This window comes from Heliangelus exortis, chromosome 19, assembly GCF_036169615.1.
Source record: "Heliangelus exortis chromosome 19, bHelExo1.hap1, whole genome shotgun sequence".
NCBI lineage: Eukaryota > Metazoa > Chordata > Aves > Apodiformes > Trochilidae > Heliangelus > Heliangelus exortis.
In genome coordinates, this window is record NC_092440.1 from 1,789,140 (window position 1) to 1,814,863 (window position 25,724).

The window sequence follows — 25,724 nt, forward strand, 5'->3', positions numbered from 1 at the left end:
CTGGAGGCGTCCCCAGCCCGCAGGTGAAGCACCGCTCCCTGTCCCTCCTCTCCCACCTCAGCGCTTCCCCCTCGCCCGGGTCTCTCTCACCGCTCGGCCGCCCTCCTCCAGCTCTAACTTCCCACCCAGTTCCTCCAGCAGGACAAACGCACCCGGGACCCCTCCGCACAACCGGGACCCGAGTGACACGAGTCCCACAGACCCCAGGACGAGCGGCTGAGGAGCTGCCCCCCCGCTTACCACCTCCCCCCCGATTCCCTGACCCCATCCCGGCACTCCCAGCACCTCCCCAAGAGCGGGGTTGCCCGGGGGGGCCTCACACACCCCTCAAACCCCCTCCTCCCAGTCCCCGAGCAGCCCCGGGGAAGCGGGCGGGCGGGCGGCCCCGCCGCGGGGAGCTACGCACCGGGCACCCCCCAGCCCGGTACCAGCGTCCCGCCTCTCCCGACCGGCAAAAAGAAACCAACCAACCAACCAAAACTGCCAATGTTTTTCTTTTTAAGCCCCAAACCCCCCGCTGACCCCGGCGGGACCCGCCTGTCAGAGGCTAAGCCGCCGCCGCCGCCGCCGCTCTCTCACCTCACGGCTCTCACCGCCGCGCCTCACCTGGTGCCGGCCGGCGGCAGCGGCCACGTCCGCGGCGCTCGGGAGGGAGAGAGGCGGGAGAAGGGAAGGAGGGTGTCCAAGGGAAGGAGGGTGTCCGCCGGCCCGGCCCCAGCCCCGCCGCTTCCTGCCACGGCCCCGCCACCGCCCGAGGTGCGGCTGCCCCTGCCAGGCGCTCGGCGATCAACTCCACGGCCTGCCCGCCGCGGGCGGCTGAGAGGCGGGGAGGGAGCAGGCATCGGCGCTCGGCTGCTCAGCCCTGCGGCACCGCCCCATCGATGCAGCCGGGATTGATTCAGCCGCCTGCCCGGTCCCGCCGGCAGCGAAGGCGCTGGGGGCTCCCGGACCCCCCCTTCGGAACCGCGGTTTGGGGCTCCCGGACCCCCCCCCCCCCCTTCGGAACCGCGGTTTGGGGCTCCCGGACCCCCCCCTTCGGAACCGCGGTTTGGGGCTCCCGGACCCTCCACTCGGAACCGCGGTTTGGGGCTCCCTGACTCTCCCCTCGGAACCGCGGTTTGGGGCTCCCGGACTCCCCCTTCGGAACCGCGGTTTGGGGTTCCCGGACCCCCCCTTCGGAACCGCGGTTTGGGGCTCCCGGACCCCCCCCCCCCCCCTTCGGAACCGCGGTTTGGGGCTCCCGGACCCCCCCCTTCGGAACCGCGGTTTGGGGCTCCCGGACCCTCCACTCGGAACCGCGGTTTGGGGCTCCCTGACTCTCCCCTCGGAACCGCGGTTTGGGGCTCCCGGACTCCCCCTTCGGAACCGCGGTTTGGGGCTCCCGGACCCCCCCCTTCGGAACCGCGGTTTGGGGCTCCCGGGACGCCCCTCGGAACCTCGGTTTGGGGCTCTCGGAACCGCGGTTTGGGGCTCCCGGGACGCCCCTCGGAACCGCGGTTTGGGTCTGCTCAGGGCCGGGGTGGGGACCCAGGGCCTGAAGTCTCCTGAGGTGTGTGAGGGGGGGGTGTTCTCAGTTTGAAGCTGTTTCCAGTGCTCAGGGAGCTTTGGTACCTTGCGGTGGGTCCCGTCGGGAAGAGAGAGGAGCCCGGTAAGTGAAGTGAGGAGAAGGTCTGGGTTAAGGGTGTGCTGGAAGGAGAAGAGGTTTCGGAGGAGGTAGAAGGAGCTTTATCGGTGGTGAAGAGGTCTGGATCAGGAAGAGTGCAGAGCAGAGAGCCAGGGTAAGGTGACACAACGCAGTTCTTGTTATTTTTTTTGTGGTTCCCAACAGCTTCTGAATCTACAGGCAAACACTCCTTAAGCAGCTCTGGAGCTCTATAGAGCTGTATTTCCCGTGATAATTTTTGTATACTTTTTTTTGCTAAACGAAACTGAAGGAACAGAGCTTTATCTTCTGTCTCTTGCAGCCCCATTCTACCTCATTGCTTCTGACATATTTTGCTCCTGGGCTTTCTTCTAGGACCCCCATCAGGTGGCCCTTTGAAAGAAAAGGTACAGAAACTTGAAAGCTCTTAAAGGCTGAGATCTTGGTATACCTTTAAAGGTCAAGGTGCTATATTAAAGGTTTTTTAATTGCAGTAATTTAATTAATGCAATAAATGAGTTGCCATAATCTCTGTTTATAATCTGGGCTTTGTAAATGTTTTGGTTTTTTTTTTTGTTTTTTTTTTTTTTGGCTCTTTCTACAAGTGGAATGAATAACTTGACTTGCGTCTGTGAATAGCTGATGCTGAGAAAGCAGAGGGCAAAAAAAAAAAAAATTTATTTCTCCAAAACTGAGAAATGTACTTAAAACAAACAATGAGAAAAGCAGCTTCGATGAAGGGATGAGCCAAGAGCAATAGCTCAACAGTGACCTTTAAGCTTTCCCTGATAGCTCTTCGGGGTGTGGACAGTGAAGTTTTTGCATTTGTAAGGGAAACACAGCATTCCTTAGAGCTGAGCCTCCTCCCGTGGGTTCCTGCTGGATGCCTGAGAGATGACAGCAGAGGGTGGCTCCAGAAGACTGATATTAAACAGAGGGAATTAGTGCAGAGGGAGCTTCCAGTTCTGACCACAGAATGAGCTAAAAAATCCCGCATCAGCATCTGTGTGCAGTTTGTTGCTCTGCTCACAGCTCCTGCTGCTCAAAGGGTTCGTGGGGTAGGAGCTGCCCCTGGTGTGAGGTGTGACAGGGTTAAACCCTGACACAGGGGCTGCTCCACTGGCTTCAGATGGAGGGAAAGTGTCCTGGGGGGTTAATTACCCTCAGCTCAGACACAAAACTGATGTGCTGGGCCCAGCAATATGAACTGGGCATGAAGGGGATAAACATGGGGGTAGATGGCAGACAGGCAGGAACTGGGGAAGGGGGGGAAAAATGGTGTTTATAAAGCTTAAAGAGGAGGCTCAGGGGAGACCTCATCACTCTCTCCAACTCCCTGAAAGGAGGTTGGAGCCAGGGGGGGGTTGGGCTCTTTTCCCAGGCAACTCTCAGCAAGACAAGAGGGCACAAGAGGTCTCAAGTTGTGCCAGGGGAGGTTTAGGTTGGACATTAGAAAGAATTTCTTTCTGGAGAGGGTGATCAGACACTGGAATGGGCTGCCCAGGGAAGGGGTGGATTCTCCATCCCTGGAGATATTTCAAAAGAGCCTGGATGTGGCACTCAGTGCCATGGGCTGGGAACCACGGGGGGAGTGGAGCAAGGGTTGGACTTGATGAGCTCTGAGGTCCCTTCCAACCCAGCCCATTCTAGAATTCTTTGGCTAGTTCTGAGAAAGGGCTTTAGCCAGTCCCACCTCTATTTTTATGATGTTGTAAACTCAACCTGAGCCATCAGTGGGCACTTGCAGCCCAGAGACCCAACCAAATAAAATAAAATAACATAAAATAACATAAAATAATAAAATAAAATAAATGTGCCGGGCGTACTCGAGGGCAGCAAACAGTCCAGCAGGGCAAACAGATCTCCGGTCCCGGCTCCAGGCGAGCAAAGTTCGCGGGCTGCTTCATTTCAGTTCTGGTCGGCACAGAGCCCTGACCCAACGCACCCGGTTCGGGAGGTTGGAATCGCGGAGCGGTGCCTCTGGGCAGAGCCCCCTCCTCTTGGGTAAAATCCGTCGGGCTTGCTCTGCCCACCCCCGGGTGGATGCTTGGTGCCCGGCGGTACAGCCGGATCGTGGCAGATAGGGTCAGCCTGGCGGCACGAAGGGACACCAGGGGTGTCTGGAGGCCAAGGTAGGGCCCCTCGTACACGCGTGGGAGCCCAGGCAGCCGCCCCACGGGGCGCGTCAAGCCCTGGGACCTCTCCCGGCGGGGCCGGGACTCGAACCCGGGTCCATTACCTCTCGCCTACGTAAGGACCCTCCGTCCTTAGGTGTCCACCGCGTTCGCCGGGCGCAGACGCTCCGGCAGTGAGGCGGCCCCCCGGAAGCGGAAGCGGCGGTCGGGGTCCTTGGCCGTTGCCGAGGCGCAGTCCCGCGGCGGTGTCGGTGTCGGTGTCGGTGTCGGTGTCGGTGTCGGTGTCGGTGTCGGTGTCGGTGTCGGTGTCGGTGTCGGTGTCGGTGTCGGTGTCGGTGTCGGTTTGGTCCCATCCCATCGCCATGAGCGCGGCCGGGCTGGTGACTGCCGCGCCGCCGGCACCCGCAGCTCCTGGGGTGGCAGCGCCCGCCATGCCCCCCGGTCCCGAGTACTACGAGGAGGAGGAGCTGGAGAGCGCGGAGGAGGAGGACGGCGAGCGGAGCGCTCGGGCCCGTGACTCCGACGAAGGTTGGTACCGTGGAGGCTGGGCCCGGCTAGGGCCGGATTGTGGTGTCCCAGGGGAGGAGAGGGAACGGGACCGGGGCTCCTGGTTGAAAAGGGGTCTGTACCGGGCCGGTGTGCTGGGGAGGGGGGGGAAGTGTCTGGGGGAGGTGGGTGAGGGGGTTTTGGGGAGGGGGTGGTCTGGAGCGGCAGGAAAATGGTAACCAAAGGAGGTCCCGTTAGGTTGCTGCGTTCCCTGTGGAAGGGAGAAGAGCAAAGCTGACAGGGCGGGGGAACTGAAGGGGAGAGCCCTGGGGAGGGGGGATGGAGTGTGGGGAGAAACCTGATCAATGAAACTGCCTTGCATGGTGTGTAGGGAAAAGGCAGTTAAGTAGGAGAAAGAGGACAGAAGTTGAGGTGTGAGAGAACCTTAGAGGAAAAGGGTTTTGTGGGAAGACCTAATGGAAGTAAAACTCAGAGTGTTCTGGGGCTTGGGAGCCATAAAATAACTCAAGGGGGATGAAGAATGAGCCTTTGGCAGCTGGAGTCCCCCCGGGTGCTGATAAACGAGGTGAAGGAGCCAAAGCTGCAGATGGTTGCAGGGGGTGACAGTCGGGGGGGGGGTGTTGTGTCCATGGCTGCACACACAGGTAAACTGAATGTGGAGTCCCCTGTGCTGTGACCCAGCACTTTTCTTTCAGTTAAAACGTTTTGTTTTCTCTTTTGTGTGTTGATTTTTCTCTTACTAGAAGTAAGCTTAAAGTTCATAGTTTTAAGGTAAATCCAGAGAAAGGATTGATTGAAGGGATTGGTGCCTCCAGTTCAGGCTTTCTGGCTGTGCCCTGCTCACCACAGCTCTGGCCTGAAGGCCTCTCCTTGGGGAGGAAAGGGAATTAATCCTTAGCTACCCCCCTCTTACAAAGAGGGTCCTGGTAGACAAGAAGATGCCCATGAGCCAGCAATGTGCCCAGGTGGCCAAGAAGGCCAATGGCATCCTGGGGTGCATTAGAAAGGGTGTGGTTAGTAGGTCAAGAGAGGTTCTCCTCCCCCTCTATTCTGCATTGGTGAGGCCACACCTGGAGTATTGTGTCCAGTTCTGGGCCCCTCAGTTCAAGAAGGACAGGGAAGTGCTTGAAAGAGTCCAGCACAGAGCTACTGAGATGATTAAGGGAGTGGAACATCTCCCTTATGAGGAAAGGCTGAGGGAGCTGGGTCTCTTTAGTTTGGAGAAAAGGAGACTGAGGGGTGACCTCATCAATGTTTTCAAATATGTAAGGGGTGAGTGTCAGGGAGATGGAGTTAGGCTTTTCTCAGTGGTGACCAGTGATAGGACAAGGGGTAATGGGTGTAAATTGGAGCATAGGAGGTTCAAGTTGAATATCAGAAAAAATTTTTTTACTGTAAGGGTGACAGAGCCCTGGAACAGGCTGCCCAGGGGGGTTGTGGAGTCTCCTTCACTGGAGACATTCAAAACCCACCTGGACACGTTCCTAGGGGATGTACTCTAGGGGGCCCTGCTCTGGCAGGGGGGGTTGGACTAGATGATCTTTCGAGGTCCCTTCCAACCCCTAGGATTCTAGGATTCTGTGATTCTATGATTCTATGAAAGAGAAGCCTGAAAAGGCAAAGCAGAAAACGAGCAGTCCCACAGTGCTGTAATTTTTTAGAGTTTATATTATCCATTCATGAAGCTGGGGCTGTCGTTGTATCTGGTCTTTGTTTCAGGTACATCTTGAAGTACTCCAGTGTGTAGCTAAGAAGTTCAGATCACAGCAATTAACTTGATTAGTGGGAAGTTCTCCTAAGAGAAGCTGCTGGTGGCAGTTTTGTTGTGGAGTGTTTGAGGCCAAGATGCAGCAGCAGTGAGAGCTGCTTCAGTCACTGCCTTCCATGCAGATTATTATGTCATGGGAGAAGCCTGTAAACATTTTTCTGAGTCCTTTAGGCTATTTCTGTTACACTTCTGTGGATGTGAGCATTAACATAGAGCCTCTCATCTTAAACTAGAAATTACCCCAGTGTCTGAAGCTGAAGTTGTTTAGAGTTGATGTAAACTTCACTGCAGCACTGCCAGAGGATTTGCACAGGTTTGTTTGCAGTTGCAGGAAAGAGATGATTCATTTCAGTTCTGAATTCATCTCTTTGGTGGCCTGGTTGTGTATTTGAGGTTAAATTGCCAGGGATCTGGGGATTTTGCTTGTTTCTTTGTTTCTAAATAATTTACTGTTTTCACCTTTTTGAAACACTACTTGAATTTTAACAACTGCTTCCTTACCTCCTTCAGACACTGAGGATGCCAGTGAAACTGACCTGGCAAAACATGAGGAAGAAGACTTTGTGGAAATGAAAGAACAGTAAGTAACCCATTCTAATAAAAAATAAGCTAATATTTTATTTATTTGGGGCTTTCTTGCATAAAACATTGCACTGGAGTTTTTGAAGTGCCCAGCTGAATGTAGTAAGTAACAAGTCCATTTACTTGTATTTCTTCTTGCCTCATTTTCTTTCTCTGTCCTGTATATATTCAACAAACTGAGCACTGCTGCTGTTCTGGGCAAAGCAGCAGGTACAAGTTTCTGGGAGCAGCTGGGTTTTTCTGTCTGTTGCTGACAAATCCATTAAAATAAAGGATCTACTGTATATGAGCCAATCAAAAAGCAAGATGCCTGTTAAAACCCCTTAAAAACAGAATACCAGTCCTGTCTAAGATAATGGGCTTCTTGGAGGCTTAAACTAATTTCCTTAGGTGTATTTGCAGTATTTTCTGTCCTTGTTTCCTGGCAGAGAGATCTCTTTGTGCAGGTCAGGAAGACTTGGCCTGTGTTAATACCACAGATCTGTGAGAAAGGAAATGTAAGTTTGCAACAGGAGCAGGAATAGACTTTGGGGTTTTGTTTTGTTATAATGTCAAGATCTATGTGAGGAAATACCTTCTCATTTATAAGCAGGGAACTAAAATGTTCAGACTTGCCAAAGTGGCACAAGGATTCTGTTGTAAAGGGTCTGTAGATCTAAGTCACATTTAAGAGTTCAGTATTTAAAAAACCAGAAATCTCATCCTGAACTGCACCCAAAATAATTGCTTTGGGTACATTGTAGAACCAAAGGTGTGGCAGGGTTTTGAGTGATAACCTTTCATTTTAATAATACTCTTTTAGTTGTTCATTTGTTCCCTGAATTCCTTCTTCTGAAAAGCTTTTAATTCTGGGTCAACATTCTTGTCACCTGAACAGTTGGTGACACAAAGTTGGTTTCACAGTGGAGTTTTGTTTTTTTTTTTTTTGCAGGATGTATCAGGACAAGTTGGCATCTCTGAAGAGGCAGTTACAACAGCTGCAGGAAGGTGAGCCTTCAAGGGGGGAGCTTTTTACTTCTAAAGAACTTTCAGCACTCTTCAAAGGTTGTAGAAGGATGAGGAGTTTGCAAGATCCTTCACTGAGTGTTGGCTCTGTCATGCTGCCAAGTGAAAAATGTCACCCACTTCCCATCCTTTTCCCTCTAAACACTTGTAGTCAAGACATTGTGTACAGAAACATTTCTTAAGAGTAGTTGTTGGCTTTCTGAAAAAAGAGGGAACATGCTTATCAAAAGAAGCAAACTAGATGCACAATTTATTTCAACCAGGTACTCTTCAGGAATACCAGAAAAGAATGAAGAAATTGGACCAGCAGTATAAAGAAAGGATAAGAAATGCAGGTAAGCTGGATTTCTTTTTAAGGTGCTGCATTCAAGTTAATCTTTCTTTGTACCACCTGAAGAAAAGTGATGTTCTTTCTGTCCTTTGAAATTGAGGAACTTGCTTTAGTAAAGTGTTCTTCTGCATTAAGGGTACAGTGTAAGTTTTTTGAAAGCAAAGCACGACAGGGTTCCATCTTGATTTTTTTTTTTTCTTTCATCAGCATCGTTTGAAGCAGCACCAATAAGCAATTTTAGTTTTCATTTGTGTGAAACAGCACAACAACAAAAAAATATTTTTATCTAGCACAGTGCCTGACCTAAAATCTCCCACTTTGGCTTCTTTTGTGCAGTCTGGAAACCTGCAGGTGCACAGTTCCTTTCGGTGTGCAGGAATGGGAAGCTGTTTGGCCTTTCCCAAGGATCTGTTTTGTGCCCTGGAACACTGAATACCCAGGGTTTGTTGATGATGTTGTTCTGTTCAGCTGTGACACTGCTGAATGTTGCTTTCTGGGGCTGAGTTTCAGAAGGCCCAGGTTGCAGTGCCTCACCCAGCCCCTCTGGGACACCCCTGGTGTGTTCCTGCAGAAAAATGGCTTGGCAGTCATGTCTCTGTGCTTGCCCTCCTTGTCTCTTCCCTTTCCAGTAGATTCCTGTCTTGGAGACTGTTCTCTGGAAATAGGAAATGTAGCTGATCTTTTAGAGAAGTTGGGTGAATCCTGTGCTGTTAACTCTGGGAGATGAGGAGCAGATGTATGATCACCATTGTACCTTGCAATAGGATAAATTTCATTTTTTCTGAAAGTGTTCAGGGTGGTGAAGGATTTGCCTGAGGAATTTAATTGAATTTGACTACTTCTTGTAAATGGGAAGCTTTCTTCTGAGATGAATTTCATGTACACTGGAGCTGATTTCTGGTAATATTGGGTTATATTGATAAAATCATGACTAGCTGCAAACTTGTATGTCTGGCTGGCAAAGGCCAATGCTGCAGAAACTTAATATTTCCACAGGGGGGCAGATGTTGATAACTTTCAATTTTAGCATTAAAAAAATCCTGCTGCCTGGTACCACAGGAAAAATTGTCTTTTATCCTTCCCATGTTGAGATTTAGTGGTGGTTTTCTTTTTGAGAAGTCAGATATTAAAGCAACAGTTTAGATTTCCCTGTATTTGATTATCTCTGTACTACTGGTTGCATGGCACAATTGCTTTGCAAACAAAAGGTTTGACTTTTAGTTGGCCATCATCATCATATTTTATTTCTATTTTGTTTTTTGAAAAAGCTTTAAAAAAAAAAAAAAAAGACAATAGTACAGTGTTGCTACTACAGCCTCCTCCCAAACAAATTTGCAGCCTTTGAGCTTCACAGAATTTTTTACTATTTCAGGTATTGCCAAAGCTTAATATGATGATTTGAAGGCTGATCAGGTGCCTTAGATGGCTTTTCTTGCCTCTGCCCTGAGTAAGAACTTTGTTTTGAGCATTATGTCCTCCAGGAAACACAGGAAAGGTCCCACCCTGCTTAATTTCAAGTTGTTATTTAGGAACCTCACAACCATCAGCACCAGGACTTTCACACCCAGGACTCCTTTTGCTTGGAGTCCATGGGTCTGACTTGAACTGATCCCTCCCACGTGCTACAAGTCCACCTCCAGGGATAGGTAACAATTTCATTGCTTGTTTTCTTAGGCATAAACAGCTTGAAATGAGGTGAGTTGAGCAGGTGAATCTTCTAGCAGCTGCTTAATTACTTCTGAACCAGCCACTGCTGAAATTCATGAAGTTGACTTGAACTGTGAAGTTTTGCCAGCCACACATCCTGCTGCATGTGCCAGGCTTCTGTCTGAGAAGTTTGTATCTAGTAGTAATTGTTTCTAAAGAAACTTGAAGAAGGATTTAATACTGCTGTGTAAGCTTTGCAAATCTGGTTGGCTATCTGTAAAAAAAAAAACTTCAATTAGCAACACACTTGTGTGGAATTTTTTCTTGTTTTATGTATTTTGAGCATAAAAAGGTGAAGCAAGAGTAGATGTTGTCACTGCCTCTCAGCTGCAATATTCAATGACTGAAAATGGTAGGAAAGTAATTTTGTGCATCTTGGAAGATAATAAATTAAACCTTTCTTCTCTTTCAGAACTGTTCCTCCAGCTGGAAGTGAGTAGTCTTAATTTCTCAAAATACCTATTGACTAGATGGAAGAGGTATAAACCTCCTGTTTCATCAAGTTGTACTTGTGCTTGCTTTCCCAGAAGGATTAAAGAAATATTGTTTCTCTAGCTAGCATTATTACACTTGTGATGTAGTCCAGCCTGCTGCTGGTATTACTTCAAGTAACTTCTGGACTTGGTCATAAAAACAGAATTAAAAGAAATATTTGCTTTTGGGCTGCTGGCTGTGCATTTGACTTGTTTAAACAGCTTGTGTGTAAGATGGTAAATGGTAGTGCTGTTTATAAATCTGGAGAAATGTCTGCTAGAGACTTGTTATGGTATGCAACATTTTAAAAGTTAAAAAAAAAAAATAATCCTTTCCCAATATGGTGCTGCTTGCTTGGTCATTTTTAGATGGTTTTCTGTTGATTGTGAATATTGATAATCTTTTAGAACTGGCTCCAGTTGTGAACTAAAAAGCTAATCAATACAGCCATTAAGAGAAGCTGTTGTTGTATTGAGTCATTGGTTCCTTAATTAACCTTCATGTTCTTTTGGTTTGCATTTAGACAGATCAGGTGGAAAAAAATTACGTCAAGGAAAAAAAGGCAGCAGCAAAGGAGTTTGAAGATAAGAAAATTGAGCTTAAGGAAAACCTGATTGCAGAGTTGGAAGAGAAAAAGAAAATGATTGAGAATGAAAAGCTAACCATGGAATTAACAGGAGGTAAAAACAAGATAGACATCTTATCCACTCTGCTGCTGCTTAGAGAAGAAAAGGATATCAAGGTAGCAATTCTGGTTTAGACAGACACCTGGAAGGCTTTGAAGCTTTCCAAATGCCAGCACAGATTGGTGGTCTTTTAATGAACAAAGCAGTCTAATAAAGCTGAGTGACCTGAATTACAAACAGGGGAATCAAAATAGAGGCAGTGAAGCAGCAGAGTGGAGAGGCAGGGTGGACATTGTGTGCAGGGAAAGAGGCTTCTCTGGTTCCTGTCATCAGGCATCTATTGAGCTAAGCCACAGTGGTGATGTAATTGCTGGTCTCAGGTTGTAGACTGTGTCCTTTTTTTCTTCAGTAATGGGTGGTCAAGAGGTTGAAGGCAAAACAGTAAAGGTTGAAATATGCTCCTTAAAGCCAGAAAGATAGATTTGTGAGCTACGTGTCCAGGCTCTGGCAAATGGACATTAAATGGAGAGATTTATGTCACGAGCCTAGATGGTACCCTTGATGCCTTGGCAGTGGCAAAAGAGATGAGCAGCTTCATTAAACAGCTCCAGGGAGAGGCTGTGGAGAAGAGATCCACTCTGTGTGTGTTATCCCTTATCTCCTGCCTTCCAGGAGGCAGAAGGGAAAAGTGGCTTCTTTAGAAATCACAGGTTTTGGTGTGAACATGCATTGGAGTCTAAGAAATACCAATGTGGGACTTGATGGTTTTTAAAAGCTCTGGAAGTTGAGTGTATGGAAGGGTGCAAGTCAACAGCCTGATGAATGGGCTTGGCTGAGTTCTGGGAACACTGCAGTCTCATTAGGTGGCAATATTTGCCTCCTGTTCTAGAGCATTCTGTAGTGTGATTCTTTAAGTATTAAGCCTCATGCAAAACTTGTGTTTGAGGTTAAATCTTGGTCCTTTAGCAGCTCTTCAAAGCTTCCTTTATGAAGTTTTCATGAATCTAGATAATCCCAAAGTTCTTCGGATGTTTCACAGTAAATATAAGACTATGAAGCTTTTTTTTTTTTCTGGAAACTTGTTTGGTGTTGACTTTCAGCTGATTTGTCACAATTTTAAGATACAGGATGCCAGGATGAAGAGAAGAAAATTGATCTCTTTGCCTTATTCACATTTTAAGCAATGTACATAACAGCTCTGTGACAACTCATTTGAAACTAATTTTTAGAAAGAAAAAGCCTCCTCAGCTTGGTTGCATTCACTTTGAGTAACTGCTTCAAACCTGAGCCTTCTTCTGAGGCTCTTGTAAAAGGGTCTATAATGAGAAGAGTGGCTTACATTCAACACAGTAAGTTGCATTTTTAGTGTCTCCTGGGCTATTAATATTTGGTGGTTTTCAAATTCAGCTTTGGTCCTAGAGGTAACATTCCCTTTGGCACAGGCTTGGTGGGTTGCACTTTATTTTTATTTTTTAAGCTTTTACCATAATATTTGTTATGTTATGTGCAGCACGGTCATCCTTGAGGAAAAGAAAAGGGCATTTAGTGTGTATTGAACATGCAGAGCTTCACAAGCTGCACATCTGGAGGGAGCCAAAGAGGCTTCCCAGACTTCAGGACTACCTAGGATGTGATTCACGTGTCCTTAAAGATGTGTGAATAATTCTTGGAGAGCTGAGATGATGTGTTTAGCATTTAAGATGTGGTATTTTTCTTGCCAGTTCAAGATATCTTCATAAATTAAGGAATGATTTGTGAAAGGTTGAGTGAAGTAGTTCAGTTAAGCCCTACCTGTAGACATTTGGACAAACTGTAATTTCAGATAATTACTTGGTGATGAGACTTGTGTTGCAATTTTAAACAGATGTTTTTCTTTTTCCCCAGTGCATATGCTACAATTTATTTCCTGTCAAATGCTGCTCTGCATGTTATTAATTAGGTTCATTTCATTAATAATAATTTGAAACATTTTTAGATAATCTGAATTTAAATACTATTTGTGTTCAAAATTACTCTGTCAGGCTTGTATCAGTCTTGAATGCAGTAATTATCTGTATTCTTTTGACAAAGCTGTTTTTCCAGCTTGGAAACCAGAAAAAGAGAGCAATGGATTTGTAGCTGATGTATGACATGCTGTTAACTACCTGAGTTTTGTTAGCAAAGAGCTCCACAAACTTTGCATTTTAAATGATCTGTTCAAAAGCAGACAGCATGAGCACTAAAGAAATTTGTCCTGAATCCTTTTAGCATCATTGTGCTTGTTATATCTACCTGATGGAGCTTTTAAGTGTCCCCAAGCTAACTTCCAGGCAATGAAAGCTGTAACCATGGCATCACAATGCTCTTACTGAACTGCCAGCAGTTCCAGCTTGGATGCTGGCAGCTATCACCAAAAAAAAAAAAAAATAATCAATTTTCTGTATGAAAGAGGAAAGATCATTTTCCTTGGGCCCTGTGTAGGCCCATTTAATTTATGAGGTATGGTCCTTCTTTCCTCTCCCTCTATATAATAACCTAGCACAATTTTTAAGGAAGCTGAAAGCCTGATTTCTGGTCAGAAAAACATCCTGAAAAAAGTGTAAGTGGAAATATATAACAGCCCACATAGCCTAATTTGTTTAGTCTTATACTTACAGATTCAAATAATGACCATGATTAGACCCTCAAAGGATCTCAATTACTGACTCTCCCATTTATGTCATGCTTTGAGGGGAATTATAATGAACATGCTATTAAACAAAACATGAACCCTCAGGCTCTGTGCTCTGGCACATCTTCTGCTCCTTGGAGTGTGCAGAAGTCTCTCTCCCTGCCTCCCTGTGTAAGCCAGGATCCTGACAGAACTTTCTGGCCCTTCCCTGCTCAAGGACACCAGAGTTGGGGGCTCTAGATACTATGTCCAGGGTAAGTAAGAAGAGGGGAGTGTGATGGTCTTGGTGTCCCTCCAGTAGTTCCTCAGCTTTCAGCATGCATGTTCTCCAGTTACAGCATCACCCAAGCTAGTACTTTTGTAGGATTGGGTTTTTTTTTCCTTTTTCTTTGCCTTCATCTCAGGGGAGTCAGAGCCTGAAGGGAGCCTCAGTGTAAACCTCTGAACACAAAAGTGAATTGTAGTCCATCCTGTGTGGGACAGGAGAATTCACAGCTGTGTAGAAAGCTGCTGCTTCTTCCTCCTTTCCCTCCAGTCTTCTCAGCTCTCCAACTTCATTGCTCTGCAGACTCAATGGAAGTGAAGCCCATCATGACCAGGAAACTGAGGCGACGACCAAATGATCCCGTTCCCATCCCTGACAAGAGGAGGAAACCTGCCCCTGATATCCTTTCACTGAGTCACTGGAGGCCTCTTGGAGGCCAGCATGGTGTCTACATCTGTGTTGTTTCATACAGGAAAGGAAAGGAAATGAGGTGCTAAGAGCAGATTTTAATCTAGGAAATATCAAAATACAATATATCAGGTATACACTGTGATAAACTAATAAAACACCACCAGCCTTTGGAGCCCCCTTGGTATGCTGACTTAAGCTTCACAGTGTCATGAGAAGTCTTTTGATTTCTATTTTTATTTTATCAGCAAGAATAGTTTGAATTCTACAGGCAAAATTTTTTTTTTTTCACAGAGGGAAAAATCTTTAAAAGAGCATTACATGTAAATGCTAAGGTAATTGTTTCCATAGATAGTAATTGGCTTCTTACATGAGCCAAAGCTTTTCTCATTTCAGGATGTGACAAAACATTTGCCAGAAAGATCATACTTGTCATATCAAACTAGTTTTTCCATTTCTGATAAAGACTTTGTCTCTAATACAGAGATACATCTAGCAAATGGAGTACTTGATTTCTTCATTGAAGTAAAAAAGGGATGAAAATCCATCTGATTTTACCTATCATGAGAGAAAAATACGTATAATCCTTGTTGCATGTACCTTAATTAAAATATTCCATAGCTTATGAAAATGTTTTTAGCTCCTCTGTGATGATAAGCACAAATGATATTTGCTTTGCAGAGGCTTGTTACCAGATTCCAAGCTTGTATTGCTTAAATCCAGTTAAAAAGCTTTATTTTGGGACTTCTGAGTAACTCACATTTTCTGAAGGGAATATCAAACCTTGAACTTCTGGAGTTTTTCTGGGATGGTCACAGGCACCTCCAGTTTAATTACCCTGTTTCTGGTTGGAGATTGTTCACTCTTTCAGGAAAAAGAAGAGTATTAGTGCCCCTATCTCATCCAAAATAAATCTGTTTCACTGTGAACATGACCTGGTACTGCAGCCACAGTTGTAACCTTGATCTGCCTTTCTTCACTTGGCAGGAAAGTCCATCAGAACCAAAAGCCTTAAAATATGCAGCCTAACAATTGTTAGCTTTAGTTTAATACTTTGAATAGTTTTGGCTTAACAGCTGTTTTGAAGAAATGCTGTAGATGAGAGCTGGAGAGAGGGTCCACTGCTTTGGGTATTGTTTTCCTTTTGTGTGGGGATGGCAGAGTAGAAAAGGGAAGTAGGAAGATGTGCTTGTGAAACTACAAAAATTACAGTGGAGCTCTAATAGGGCTTAAAATACACTAATTTCAGTGTTGTGAGATGTTGGGTTTTTTCCTAGGTTTGGGAGGGGAAGAAGGAGGGGGGGTGGAGATTGGATTAATTGTACAAAATCTGAAATGAGTCTGTGTTTCAGCTCCCAGATAGTTCTTTAGAGAACTGTGAGATGAAAAGCACTGGTGCTCGATGCCTCTGTGAAGTAAATGTCAATGCACTAAAGGGTTTTCATTGATGGTTATGTCAAAACAAGTTAAATGATTTTGCACTCTATTTGCTGCTAAATATGAGGCTCTGTGGAGTTCTTGTACTAATTCATATGACAAAAGCAGCTCAAATATGACAACAAAATCTTAGACAACTTTGCTGAAACCTTTTGGCTTATGTTGAGTCAAGTGAAATGTGTCTGACCTTTAATTTTTAGCCTTGATTGTCAAGAGCTTATGGGAACCTTAATTCTGGGTACCTCAGCTAAATTATTTGTTGACTGATGAGCAAATAATGGAGGACCTGAGAACACTGAATAAGGTAGGGATTACTGCTTGATTTCACTTCCATTGTTTTTAGGAAAAAGCTAATACTGAAGAGAACAGAGCTCTCTGTTCTGTGTTTGGTTTTGAGATGCCAGGAGTATTTCATCCCAATAGGCTTCCTGAATTAACACCATGAAAGATTTAACAAGATGGTATCTCCTCCCTTTTATTTGAATAGGTTTAATTAACCTAATTAAAATGACTGTCATTTTAAAATGTTACCTGTTGTCTGAACCAAGTGATGAGCTATCTTAAGGAATTTCTTTCTTCTTCCCCACGGCTGAGCAGATGTTAACACTCCTTTCAGTGAGATCACAGGCTGCCTCTGGTTTAGGTCTTTAGTTTGCTGGCTTTTTAGATGGTTTTTTTTTTTTTCTTCTCCCCACTATCACAATAATTCACCAAACTGGATAGGATGCAGTGTGCATGCACTTAGTTGTTCTAGATTTCATTAGCCTATTGCTTTCTTGCTAAATGCTTTAAGGCTGGTGTAATTTCTTATAAAAGAGGCTTCTCATTAAGGCTTCTGAGGATGGTAGTGGAGCATGTTTTTTGTGCCAGCTGTCGAGGTGTCTCTAGTGATTTATCTCCTGTGTTTTGTATACCCTGAGAAATGCTGGATCATGTTCCAAAATATAGTGAGTTAGATGGAATTGATTTTCATTTGCGTTAGTGGATTATTTGAATGATATAAAGTTCACTTTGTAGACTTCTGTATCATGATACTGATTATCTGCAGCTTTGACTGTTTATGTCATGTTATTCTAAGCATCTGTTATGCCACTTAACAGTACATTTAAAAAAAAGAACCATTTAGACTATGGAAAGTAAGACTGAAATTATTACTGCAGACTTGTGTGGCTCCTGTCAGGTCTCTGATGTTTTGCTTTCTTTCCATACAGCTTAAATCACCCAAGAGACCAGGTGAGTTCACAGTTGCATTGGAACTTGTTCACAGTTGTGCTGTTTTGAATGGAGAATTTTCCTGTAGACTTTCTGACTACAGTTCTTGGCTGTGTAGCTGTTTTGACTGTGCAATTGCTCTGTGTGTGGTGAGTAAGTTCTGTGTGGAGCCTCTTCATCTGTCCTGGAGTTTGTCAGGGTTGGGAAGGGAAGTGTATGCATGTGGCTGGAGTAGTTGGGCATGGGACAATCTAACTGTGGGAAGAGGTTTTTTGATTGTATGCAAATGCATCTGGCCAGCTTGCTTCCCTGGCAGGTAGATGGAGGGGTGGAGAACTTAGTTTTATGCCCTCAGCTCTCTAGAGGTGTCTGTACATTTTATTTCAAGACAGTTTTCTTTCCCTAAGTAATTCTGACCCTATTTATCTACTTGACTATGGATTAGAATTAAACCAAAATGAAGGATGTATTGTATATACCTACCTGTCAATATTTTTCAGAGAAGTACTCTATTCCAGTGAATGCTACAATTTATATACCTCAGGACAGAGGTTGAATAACTCATCCCAATAGAGAATATTGAGAAATTTGAATTTGTAGCTTTTTGTGCTTGTTATTTCTGCCCAGTATGACCTTAATGATTGTAATTCTGCAGTCAGATGTGCTACTCTGTGGTGAACACATCCTAGTCTTAAACACAATCTCTCTTGCTCTCAGCCTCTCCCTCCTCTCCTGAACACCTCCCAGCTACACCAGCAGAGTCTCCAGCGCAGCGGTTTGAAGCCCGGATAGAAGATGGAAAACTCTACTATGATAAGAGATGGTAGGGCCTGGTAAATTCATGGTTTTATTGCTCTGAGCCTTGTCTAGTGAAGAGACAGACTGCAGAGACAATTGCTTTGATGAAAGAATTTGGAGTCAAAAAGTGTTTGGGCACAGCTTAACCCCTTCCTCCAAGGACTAATTGTTGTGACTTAAGTGGTAACAGTGTTCAGATAGCAAAGACTCCAGAGAGACTACTGGCTCAAGCTAAAAGAGACTTAAACCTTTTCAGTCGTGCACACTGGGACACTTGAGAAGCATTTTTGTCAAACCTATTGTTAAATAAGAGATCCAGCAGCAGACACAGGGGTGAGGCTGGTCAGTTAGGACATAGGCTGGCAGGCAGAGTGGTGCTGGAAGGATTCACAGCCCTGATGTTCAGTTCTGGAGAGCACAAACCCATTGATCCATAAGGTGGTGGAAGAAATGTTGTGCACCAGAGGAGCAGAATGAAAAATGTTTCTAATAAAGCCAAATAACCTTTAAAGATCAAAGCTGTGTGGGACAACCAGCTTCAGAGCTGCTGGTTGGATTTAGCTCTATTAAGTTTTATGAGCATGTAGCTGTGCAAGCCTCACAAAATGCAAGGAAAATATTAAATTTTGCAGAGAAATCTTAGTAGGTGTTAAGCATAATCTGTGAGACGTGCAAAACTGGATAATCAAGTGGGCAATCTAGTACTCTTTGAGCAGAAAGCAATATGCAAGTCTCATGTTTATTTGTAGCCTACTTTGGTGTTCTGCTGGCTCAAAATAACAAGTGGTGAGGTTGTAATTTTATCTCAAAAATGATAGGAGTGAAGCTTGTTTTCTAGACACCAGACATCTTGTACAGTTGATGAGTTTTTCTTTCTGCTAGTGTTCTGACAGTGAGGTTTCACTGAGGGTTCAGTGTATACAGCTGATAAAAGCTGCTGCCTGGAGCTTAGACTTCTGTGAGGTGTAAAGCAGGCATGAACTGAACAGGCATTTGTCATTTTACAAATTTGTGAAGTTCTTTTTTTACTTTCATAATAATTTTTGTGTAAAGTGACATATATCCTGTAGGATATATTCAGATGAATAAACTATTCTTCAGAATTTTTAAGCATGTGGAGAGCTGCCACTTAAACCTGGAGAGAGCTTTGGTGAGCCCAGATGAATCTCTTAAAAAAAAAAAACAAAAAACAAAGCTGTTAAAGCACTATCTCTCTTTGAAAGGTCTGTAGTTGGGATGTTTTAACAGATCTTTTCATCTTGCTGAATTCAGTTGTTATGGGGGTCTCACTATCAGGAATTCTTGTTGCTGCCTTTCCTGCCTTCCTTGTTCCTGTGCTGTTTTAAGATAAGCATTTTACATTTTTTGGCTGCAATAATTCTGCTTAGATTTTTTTGATTGATAATAATAGTACTTGTGCAAGTAGCTGGTATTTTAAATGAACGAAGTAACTCTTTGGAGGATAATTTTTTCTAAGGTGTATTAAGGCTGTAGCTTCTTGCATGCAACTGAAAGAATAGAAGTGACAGCTTGAGGGTGGCTGCTTTCTGCATTTCCTGACAGCAGCCAGGAAGGACCATTTTCTGCAAGCAGTGAATGGCTAAGGCTGGTAATGGACTCCCTCAGGTGTTCACAAGCATGGCTCCAGAGGGGAGATTCTGTACAGGGAGTTTCAGATAGATGTGGAGTGAGACCTTTGTTTTATTTTCAGTCAATATGCCCTGCCCTCCCCCACCAGATCCTAAAATACAATTCACTGTAAAAGATCCATCTCTGCTTTTAGCCTTGTCTGTATACAGTAATACAGAGTGATTTGTATCAATCTTCTGGTGGAGAAGCAGTTGAAAAATCTTGGCCTTTCAGCAAAATATTTTGTATCAGGAAGTGGAATTATTTCTGCTGGCTTCACTTATCAGTATTGTGGTGTGTTTTAAATACTGCAAAAGCAGGAATTGTCTGGCATGTTCCTTCTCTTGAAAGCCAACTTAAATTCCATTGCATTTTTCACTAAAGTATTTTCCACAGTTCTTCTTTGCTCTTCCCCTGTGGGTATATAAACTCTGCAAAAGGCTGAGACCTGAACAAGTAGCTGAGATGCACCAGGCTGCTGAGCCTTCTGATCCATCTGAGTGTGTGTAGAGCATGAGACAGCCAGGACAACTCCTCAGAGCAAAAGTGCTGAACTTTTCTGTGCACAGTTACCAGACTTACTGATGATAGTAACTTGTGATGTGAAATCTGGGGGCTGAAGCCAGCTTGATGTGTCATTGGCTTTGGAATTCAGTGATAATCAAAAATTGGAATAAAAGGTTTGAGTGGGAAAATTATTTTATTATTATTTTATTATTATTTATAAATTATTATTTATTTTACCTCTGCAGGCAGAGGTAACGAGTTGGCATTTGCAGTGGTATCTGCAGCACTCAAACTTGTGCAATGGGTTTGTTAAGATCATCAGCTCTCCTTGCTTAAGCACTCACAGGATGGCATGGTGTGACACCACTGGACTGAGATTTTTGTTTTATCTTAGTGCAGTGTGGTTTTTGCAGCAGCTTCTGCTGATCCTTTATATCAATTAATGATCATCTGAGCTCAGTGAATGAAGATGTTTGGCTCATTGCTGTGACTGCATTGCCCTGGATTCACTGACATTCTGTGTGTCTGGCTACAAGTGTCTAAAGATTGCAGAATTTGAGTTTGGTTTGGTTTTTTTTTTTTATTACCCTGCCCAGCCCCTTGGTAATTAGTAAAATTGGAAGGCTGAAAGCTGACACTATTAATTTTTGTTACTAGTGGGCAGTGTGAAAATTCTGAGGACGTGAGCCAGTAGGGAGAGATTATGGAATGAAGTGTTGGAAGACTTCCATGTTTACAGTATGGTTGTTGTAGAAATAGCTCTAAATATGATGCAGCTCTGTGTATTTAGACAAATAGCTGCCTGCCAGTCAGACTGCAGGGAGTTACATGCTGAGTAGTTACTGAGGGAATCTCTGTGGTGATTCTGCAGCTTGCATTGCCCAGTTAAATATAAAACACATCATGATTAGGTTAAAGTTGGAAACACAATTGTGGTGTTACATTGATTAGGATAATTTACTTGCAAATAATCAGTTTCAGGATAATTAGCTCTGCCTATTCTCCCTGGCAGAATAAAGAGAAACAGGGGAGTTTTGTCTGGTGCACTTTGCAGCACTCAACAGAAAGATGGTTTGCAAAGAAGGCAAGACTATGCAAGTTGTGAAGTTTTTATTTATTTTTCTGAGTGTATCTTGTATAAAACAATATAGCATGACTAAAATAAGATCTAAAAAGGGAAGAAGGGATATGCAGAGGCATGGCTTCCTTACAGCAAGTATATACAGCTTCTTACTGAGTTAGTTACCCATCACTTACCTTTTCAGGGTATTTTCACACACCACCACCCTATTAGAAACTTGAGGTCTCTGTTTAAACAGCACATAGGCTGTGCTGATAGAGCACAGGTCATGGGGGTGGTGCACCAGTAATTTTAAATTGGGGACTGTGAATTTTGCACTGTCATGCAAAATGCAGAGTTGCCTTCTAAAACCCATCCTGTCTCTGCATGTGAAAAGCTGGTTTGATTAAGTCTTGAAACTTGGGCTTATTGTCAGTCAGTATTCTCCTGTCCTGCAGCCTTCTGCTCTGCCCCTTCTTTTTTCAGATGTGAAATCTGTTTACAGAACTGAATGTGAATTGAGAGAGTTTTGTGCATTCTGAAGCACCATTCAAATGGGAAGGGTGTGTGTAGAAGCTGTGTTGGGAAGATGGGAAAAGTGGTGTGGAAAAAAAAAAGACAGACTTCATATTTATTCTGTCCAAATGCTTGGAGAAATCTGGGCTTATCAATATTGCTCTTCTTTCTTTTTGCAGCCTTTGGACAGCTAATAGTTTTGTGGTTTTCTTTTTGCAGGTACCACAAGAGCCAGGCCATTTACCTGGAGTCTAAAGAGAACACCAAGATCAGCTGTGTGATCAGCTCTGTGGGTGCCAACGAGGTAGTGGCTGCTTTGTTGGTCATGAGGGTGGGGGAAGCCATGGATCAGTGCAGGCAGGTAGATGTCTGTCTAGTAAAAACTAAGAGAAAAATCAATATTACTGTCAGATAGGACCTAGCTGTCTGGTGTCTGAAGAAGCTGAATCTGAGATAAAACTGAATTTGGAGCACTCTTCTTGAAATAGAGCTGAGTTGGGGAGAGACTTTGCTGTGCTTCTGAAGAATGTTCCTACATTTTCCAAGTGGTAGTTTGGCAGGAAGGAAAAATGAGAAATGCAGACCTGCTGCATCTCATTGGCACTGCCTTCACAAGTTTCATTTCCACTATTTTGAGAGCATAGGTTTTGTCACCAAATTTAATAGTTAGGGGAGAAAACTCCTCCTGCTCCCCTGACCTGGGAAGTAAGCTGGCAGCATTCATCACCTCCTTGGGAGATTGGGCAAGTGAATCATTTCTCTGAGGCTGTTTCCTTGTGGCTAATGATTAGGGCTTAGAGAAGCAAGTGGAGAGGGGTGCTTGCCTAAGATTGATGAGAATCTTCCTGCAAAATAAACTTAAGTGCTTGAGCAGTGCATCTGTTGGGCACAGCCATCAGGTCATTCTTTGATTGCAGATTCCAGACCCTTCAAGGAAGAAATGGTAGTCTTGAATGCACTTCTGTCCAATTAGCCAATGAAGTTGCTTTAATTTGTTTTGGAAGCTAAGGGAAAATATTTTATTTTCAACAAAATGAGGTGCAGATGGGAAATACTTTGCAGCACAACTTGCAACAGCAGTTGCTACACTCAAGGATTGAGTTAGGGTTATCAGGTAAAGTAGCAGTAGCAAGCTAACAGGTTTGTTAAAAATATAGGACTGCTAATTTGATTAAAGTTATTAAACGTTGAAGCTTGGTATTTTGGGAACATCCCACCTGAAACTTGCAGAAAATGCAATCCATTAATGATAATTACATGGGTGGGACTTTAAAATGAGGCAGTAGGTTTTCTTTTAGTTGTGTGGGGGTTTTTGGGAGAGGCTGGGGAGGAGGTAGTTGTTTGCCCTGTGCTGTTTTACTGCAACAATATAAAGCCAAAGGAGATAAATATTGAAAAGTGCACTGAAATGAGAAGGTATCCTCATCTTAGGTTTTATCACACTTCTGAACCCATGGTTACTAAACTATCATCTTACTGGATCAGCTTGAATTTAAAAGCTAGAAGATAGACCTAGGTTTGAGGATTCTAAGTGTAGACCAGAGTCAGAAGTTCAAAGCATTTCTAAAAGAAGTCAAGTTATTCAAAAGAATGTTACCAAAAATATTTGCAGAGTGGCTCCCCATGAGCATTTCCATTAAGGCTCAAAGTGAAAAGGCTGAACTAAGAAATAGAGATCTCATGGCACACAGTTTACTTCTTGTGGCTAGGGAAAGGAAGTAGATAACTTCAGTCATCTTTTTTTCATATGAAGGCTTAAATCAGTTTTCTGAAACTGGAGTTTTGCTCAGATATGATTTTTAAAGTATGAATATTTGGATCTTAAGTTCTTAAGTTATTTTTATTTTTTAAAAATTGAGTTGCTGCCTCCATGGAAGCAGTTTGTCATTTGAAACATCCTGTATATCAGCAAGTTATCTGAGTTCTTCCATGCAGGTGTTTTTAAAAAAGAGGCTCTTCAGGTACAGTTCATTTAATACACTGTGGGAAATGTTTCACTGAACAAAATCAGAATAAGCTTTTTTTTTTTTTAATTTTAATAGTTACTTGTCTGGACAAGGCCCAGGATAGGTAATTTTATGATCTCTGGATCTACTTACTCTTGATCAGGTAAAGCTTAATGCCAGAGTTCTGTTGCTAACTATAACAGAAAGAAACTTCCTTCCATGATGATACTTGAAGAGTAATTTTTCTTGAAGACTGTTTTGAGCAGGAGGTTCAGGTGGTGAAGTTAGAAACCTTATTTCCTTTTTCTGCTCAGGTTGCAGATACCTAATGGGGAGGGGGGGGCAAGGTCATCATCATCTGTGCACCTTGAATAGAGGAAGTGTTCCTATCTGATAGTAAGAATACCTGGATTAATTTGTCTATTACTTACTTGGGTTTACCCTTTTTCTCCCCAATGTATCTCCCTGCCCCTTTATTTTGTTTTTTTTTTTTTACTTCATGCAGATCTGGGTGAGGAAAACCAGTGACAGCACAAAGATGAGAATCTATCTGGGACAGCTGCAGCGAGGAGTCTTTGTGATTCGTCGACGATCAGCTGCATGATTCTTTTTTTTTTTCTTTTTTTTTAAAAAAAAAAACCCAATAGACAGACAAACCTCTGATGGGGACTGGCAGTTTGTTCACTCAGCAGCAGAGAATGCTGGTGTGACCCCTTCCAAGACAGTTTGTGGCTGGCCACATAACCCCCAGTAGTCCTTAAATCTTTAGTGGTACCCAAGCACTGCCCTGGACTATTTCTGGATTTTGCATCAAGCTTCTGTATGCTGTCTTTATATTTTAGGTGACTATTTAAGAAGACTTTGCATCATGCTTGTTTCATCATTGTTTTGAGGTGCATAGATGGAACTTTGTATGTTGGAAACAGCCTAGCATTTGTGTTTTGAATCAGACCAATGGAAGAATCTCTGCTTGTCAGGACCTGAGGTTATTTGTTCTTTTTGGTTTCGTTTCCCTGCAAGACTCAGGCTGTTGGGAAAAAGATGATTCTTGCCAGCTCTCAGCTGCAGCCAAGAGATGAATTTGTAATACCTGGTATTGGACATGAGCCTTACTGAATGAACTGTTCAAAGACTTGAGCACTGAGGCAAGTGAAGGAAAGTGAGTGGCTCAGAAACTGCTGAAATGTACTTATCTTAATGTAGTTAAGCAGTCATATGTGGTTAATCAGAAGCTTTTGTTTCTCTTTATGTTAAAAAACCCTTCAACAAACAAGCAAAGATTATATCTATTTCTATCCTGAAATTGGTGGAAACTTATAAACCAAAGGATTAATTAACTGGGCTTTGCAGATAGGAGGACTGTGAACAATATGTGTGATACTGACACTTAAAGGAACAGGTAATTTCTGGAATCCTGCTTATAGAAGATATTGGATCTATTTTATCTTCCAAAGAAGTCTGATACAGAGTAAGAATCAGCACTGACACCCTTTTGGGTGTCACCTGACACCAAAAGCTGTTTTCTTTGTTCCCAAAGTGTCATACAAAAACCTTTTCCTTTGAAAGGTGTTTTCATTACTGGAGGTGATACTGGATTCTACACAAGTTCTCCAATAGCACAGTGAAAATGCTCAAGTGATGCTATTGGTATCCTCTCTTCCAAGATATTTAAAGCTCCTCCTCTGGCATTCCTCTGTTATTCCCAGCCTTTGCTGACAGCTGAAACCACTGGTACCACGTGTGACTGCATTGGCATTAACTACACAGTGCACTGGCAATGCTCTCAGAGCTTTGCCTTCTGTGCAGATGAACTTTGTGCTCCTTTTGATTATGGGACAAAAGAAAAGTTGGAATTTCTGCCTTTATTGATATCTGTCATTTTGAGACATCTTTTCTGGTTTTTTTACCTGCTTTGTTGTTCAGCATCTGTCTAGCCTTTCTGTGTAAAGAAAGTATTTTAAATCACTGTTTCCATTTCTTTTCCTTCCTGTAGGTGGGTGGCAGTCACCTCCCAGTAACTGATGTGCACATGTAAATTTGGAGTGTTATGGCTGAGTTTTTGACATCTTGCCTTTGTGGTTGAGACACCTTACATCTTTTCACTGTGTTTAGGGTTACAACTGGCTTTGGAGCCTTGGTGTGGAAAGGAGAAGGTGTCTGTTTCACACCCCTTGAAAATGTGCCACCTTTTCTGCAGTATTTGTCAGGTGGAAAGCAGCAGGCTGTATTTTGTCAGGTTAACAGCACACTTCATGTAACAGCATCCTCTGCATATGTGACAGGTTTTTAATAAGGTGGTGATGTACACAACAGGATTTTTCTGAGTCTTAAAATGAGCATCACAGTTCTTATAATAAAAAGTGCTAAGTAAAGTGCAGGATTTATTTCCTATATCCTTTCATCAATATTTCTGTTTGTGGAAATAGCTGGGACCTTTGGTTCAGTCTTGCCAACCTGCAGGTGATCTCTTTGCTGCTGCTTTGTTAACTGTTTTGGGGTAACTTTATTGGTAGAAGTGT

At 43.7% G+C, this 25,724-nt stretch overlaps 2 protein-coding genes across 9 annotated transcripts in view; one reads left to right on the top strand and one right to left on the bottom strand.

Moving 5' to 3' along the window:
- Nucleotides 1-788, bottom strand: part of TAOK3 (TAO kinase 3) — a 90,536-nt gene extending 89,748 nt beyond the window's left edge. For 3 of the 7 annotated variants that reach the window (XM_071763328.1, XM_071763330.1, XM_071763324.1), the window contains exon 1: nucleotides 580-774. The gene's annotated coding sequence lies outside the window, so the exon portion shown is untranslated. Of the gene's footprint in view, nucleotides 1-579 lie in introns of all 7 variants that reach the window. The other 4 variants (XM_071763325.1, XM_071763327.1, XM_071763323.1 and 1 more) reach the window with 3 other exon arrangements.
- A 3,269-nt stretch (nucleotides 789-4,057) lies between these two features.
- Nucleotides 4,058-23,822, top strand: SUDS3 (SDS3 homolog, SIN3A corepressor complex component). 2 transcript variants are annotated; one of them, XM_071762675.1, is made up of 12 exons: nucleotides 4,058-4,305; nucleotides 6,563-6,632; nucleotides 7,566-7,621; nucleotides 7,903-7,974; nucleotides 10,090-10,109; nucleotides 10,675-10,831; nucleotides 13,963-14,091; nucleotides 15,780-15,841; nucleotides 16,749-16,770; nucleotides 17,467-17,572; nucleotides 21,479-21,563; nucleotides 23,711-23,822. In XM_071762675.1, exons 1-12 carry the CDS (start codon nucleotides 4,140-4,142, stop codon nucleotides 23,807-23,809), a joined length of 1,044 nt encoding a protein of 347 aa, XP_071618776.1. In that variant the 5' UTR covers nucleotides 4,058-4,139; the 3' UTR covers nucleotides 23,810-23,822. The 2 variants fall into 2 exon arrangements, with proteins under 2 accessions (XP_071618776.1, XP_071618775.1); XM_071762674.1 differs by having other exon boundaries at nucleotides 4,074-4,305; nucleotides 13,996-14,091.
- The last annotated feature ends 1,902 nt before the right edge of the window (nucleotides 23,823-25,724 follow it).

Bases quoted from the DNA above. Each gene is read 5' to 3' on its own strand.
- SUDS3 (XM_071762675.1), top strand. From the start codon at position 4,140: ATGAGCGCGGCCGGGCTGGTGACTGCCGCGCCGCCGGCACCCGCAGCT. The intron at 10,832-13,962 runs GTAAAAACAAGA...CTTTCCCTCCAG, and splicing joins AACCATGGAATTAACAGGAG to TCTTCTCAGCTCTCCAACTT. The intron at 14,092-15,779 runs ATATCCTTTCAC...AATTCTGGGTAC, and splicing joins GAGGAGGAAACCTGCCCCTG to CTCAGCTAAATTATTTGTTG.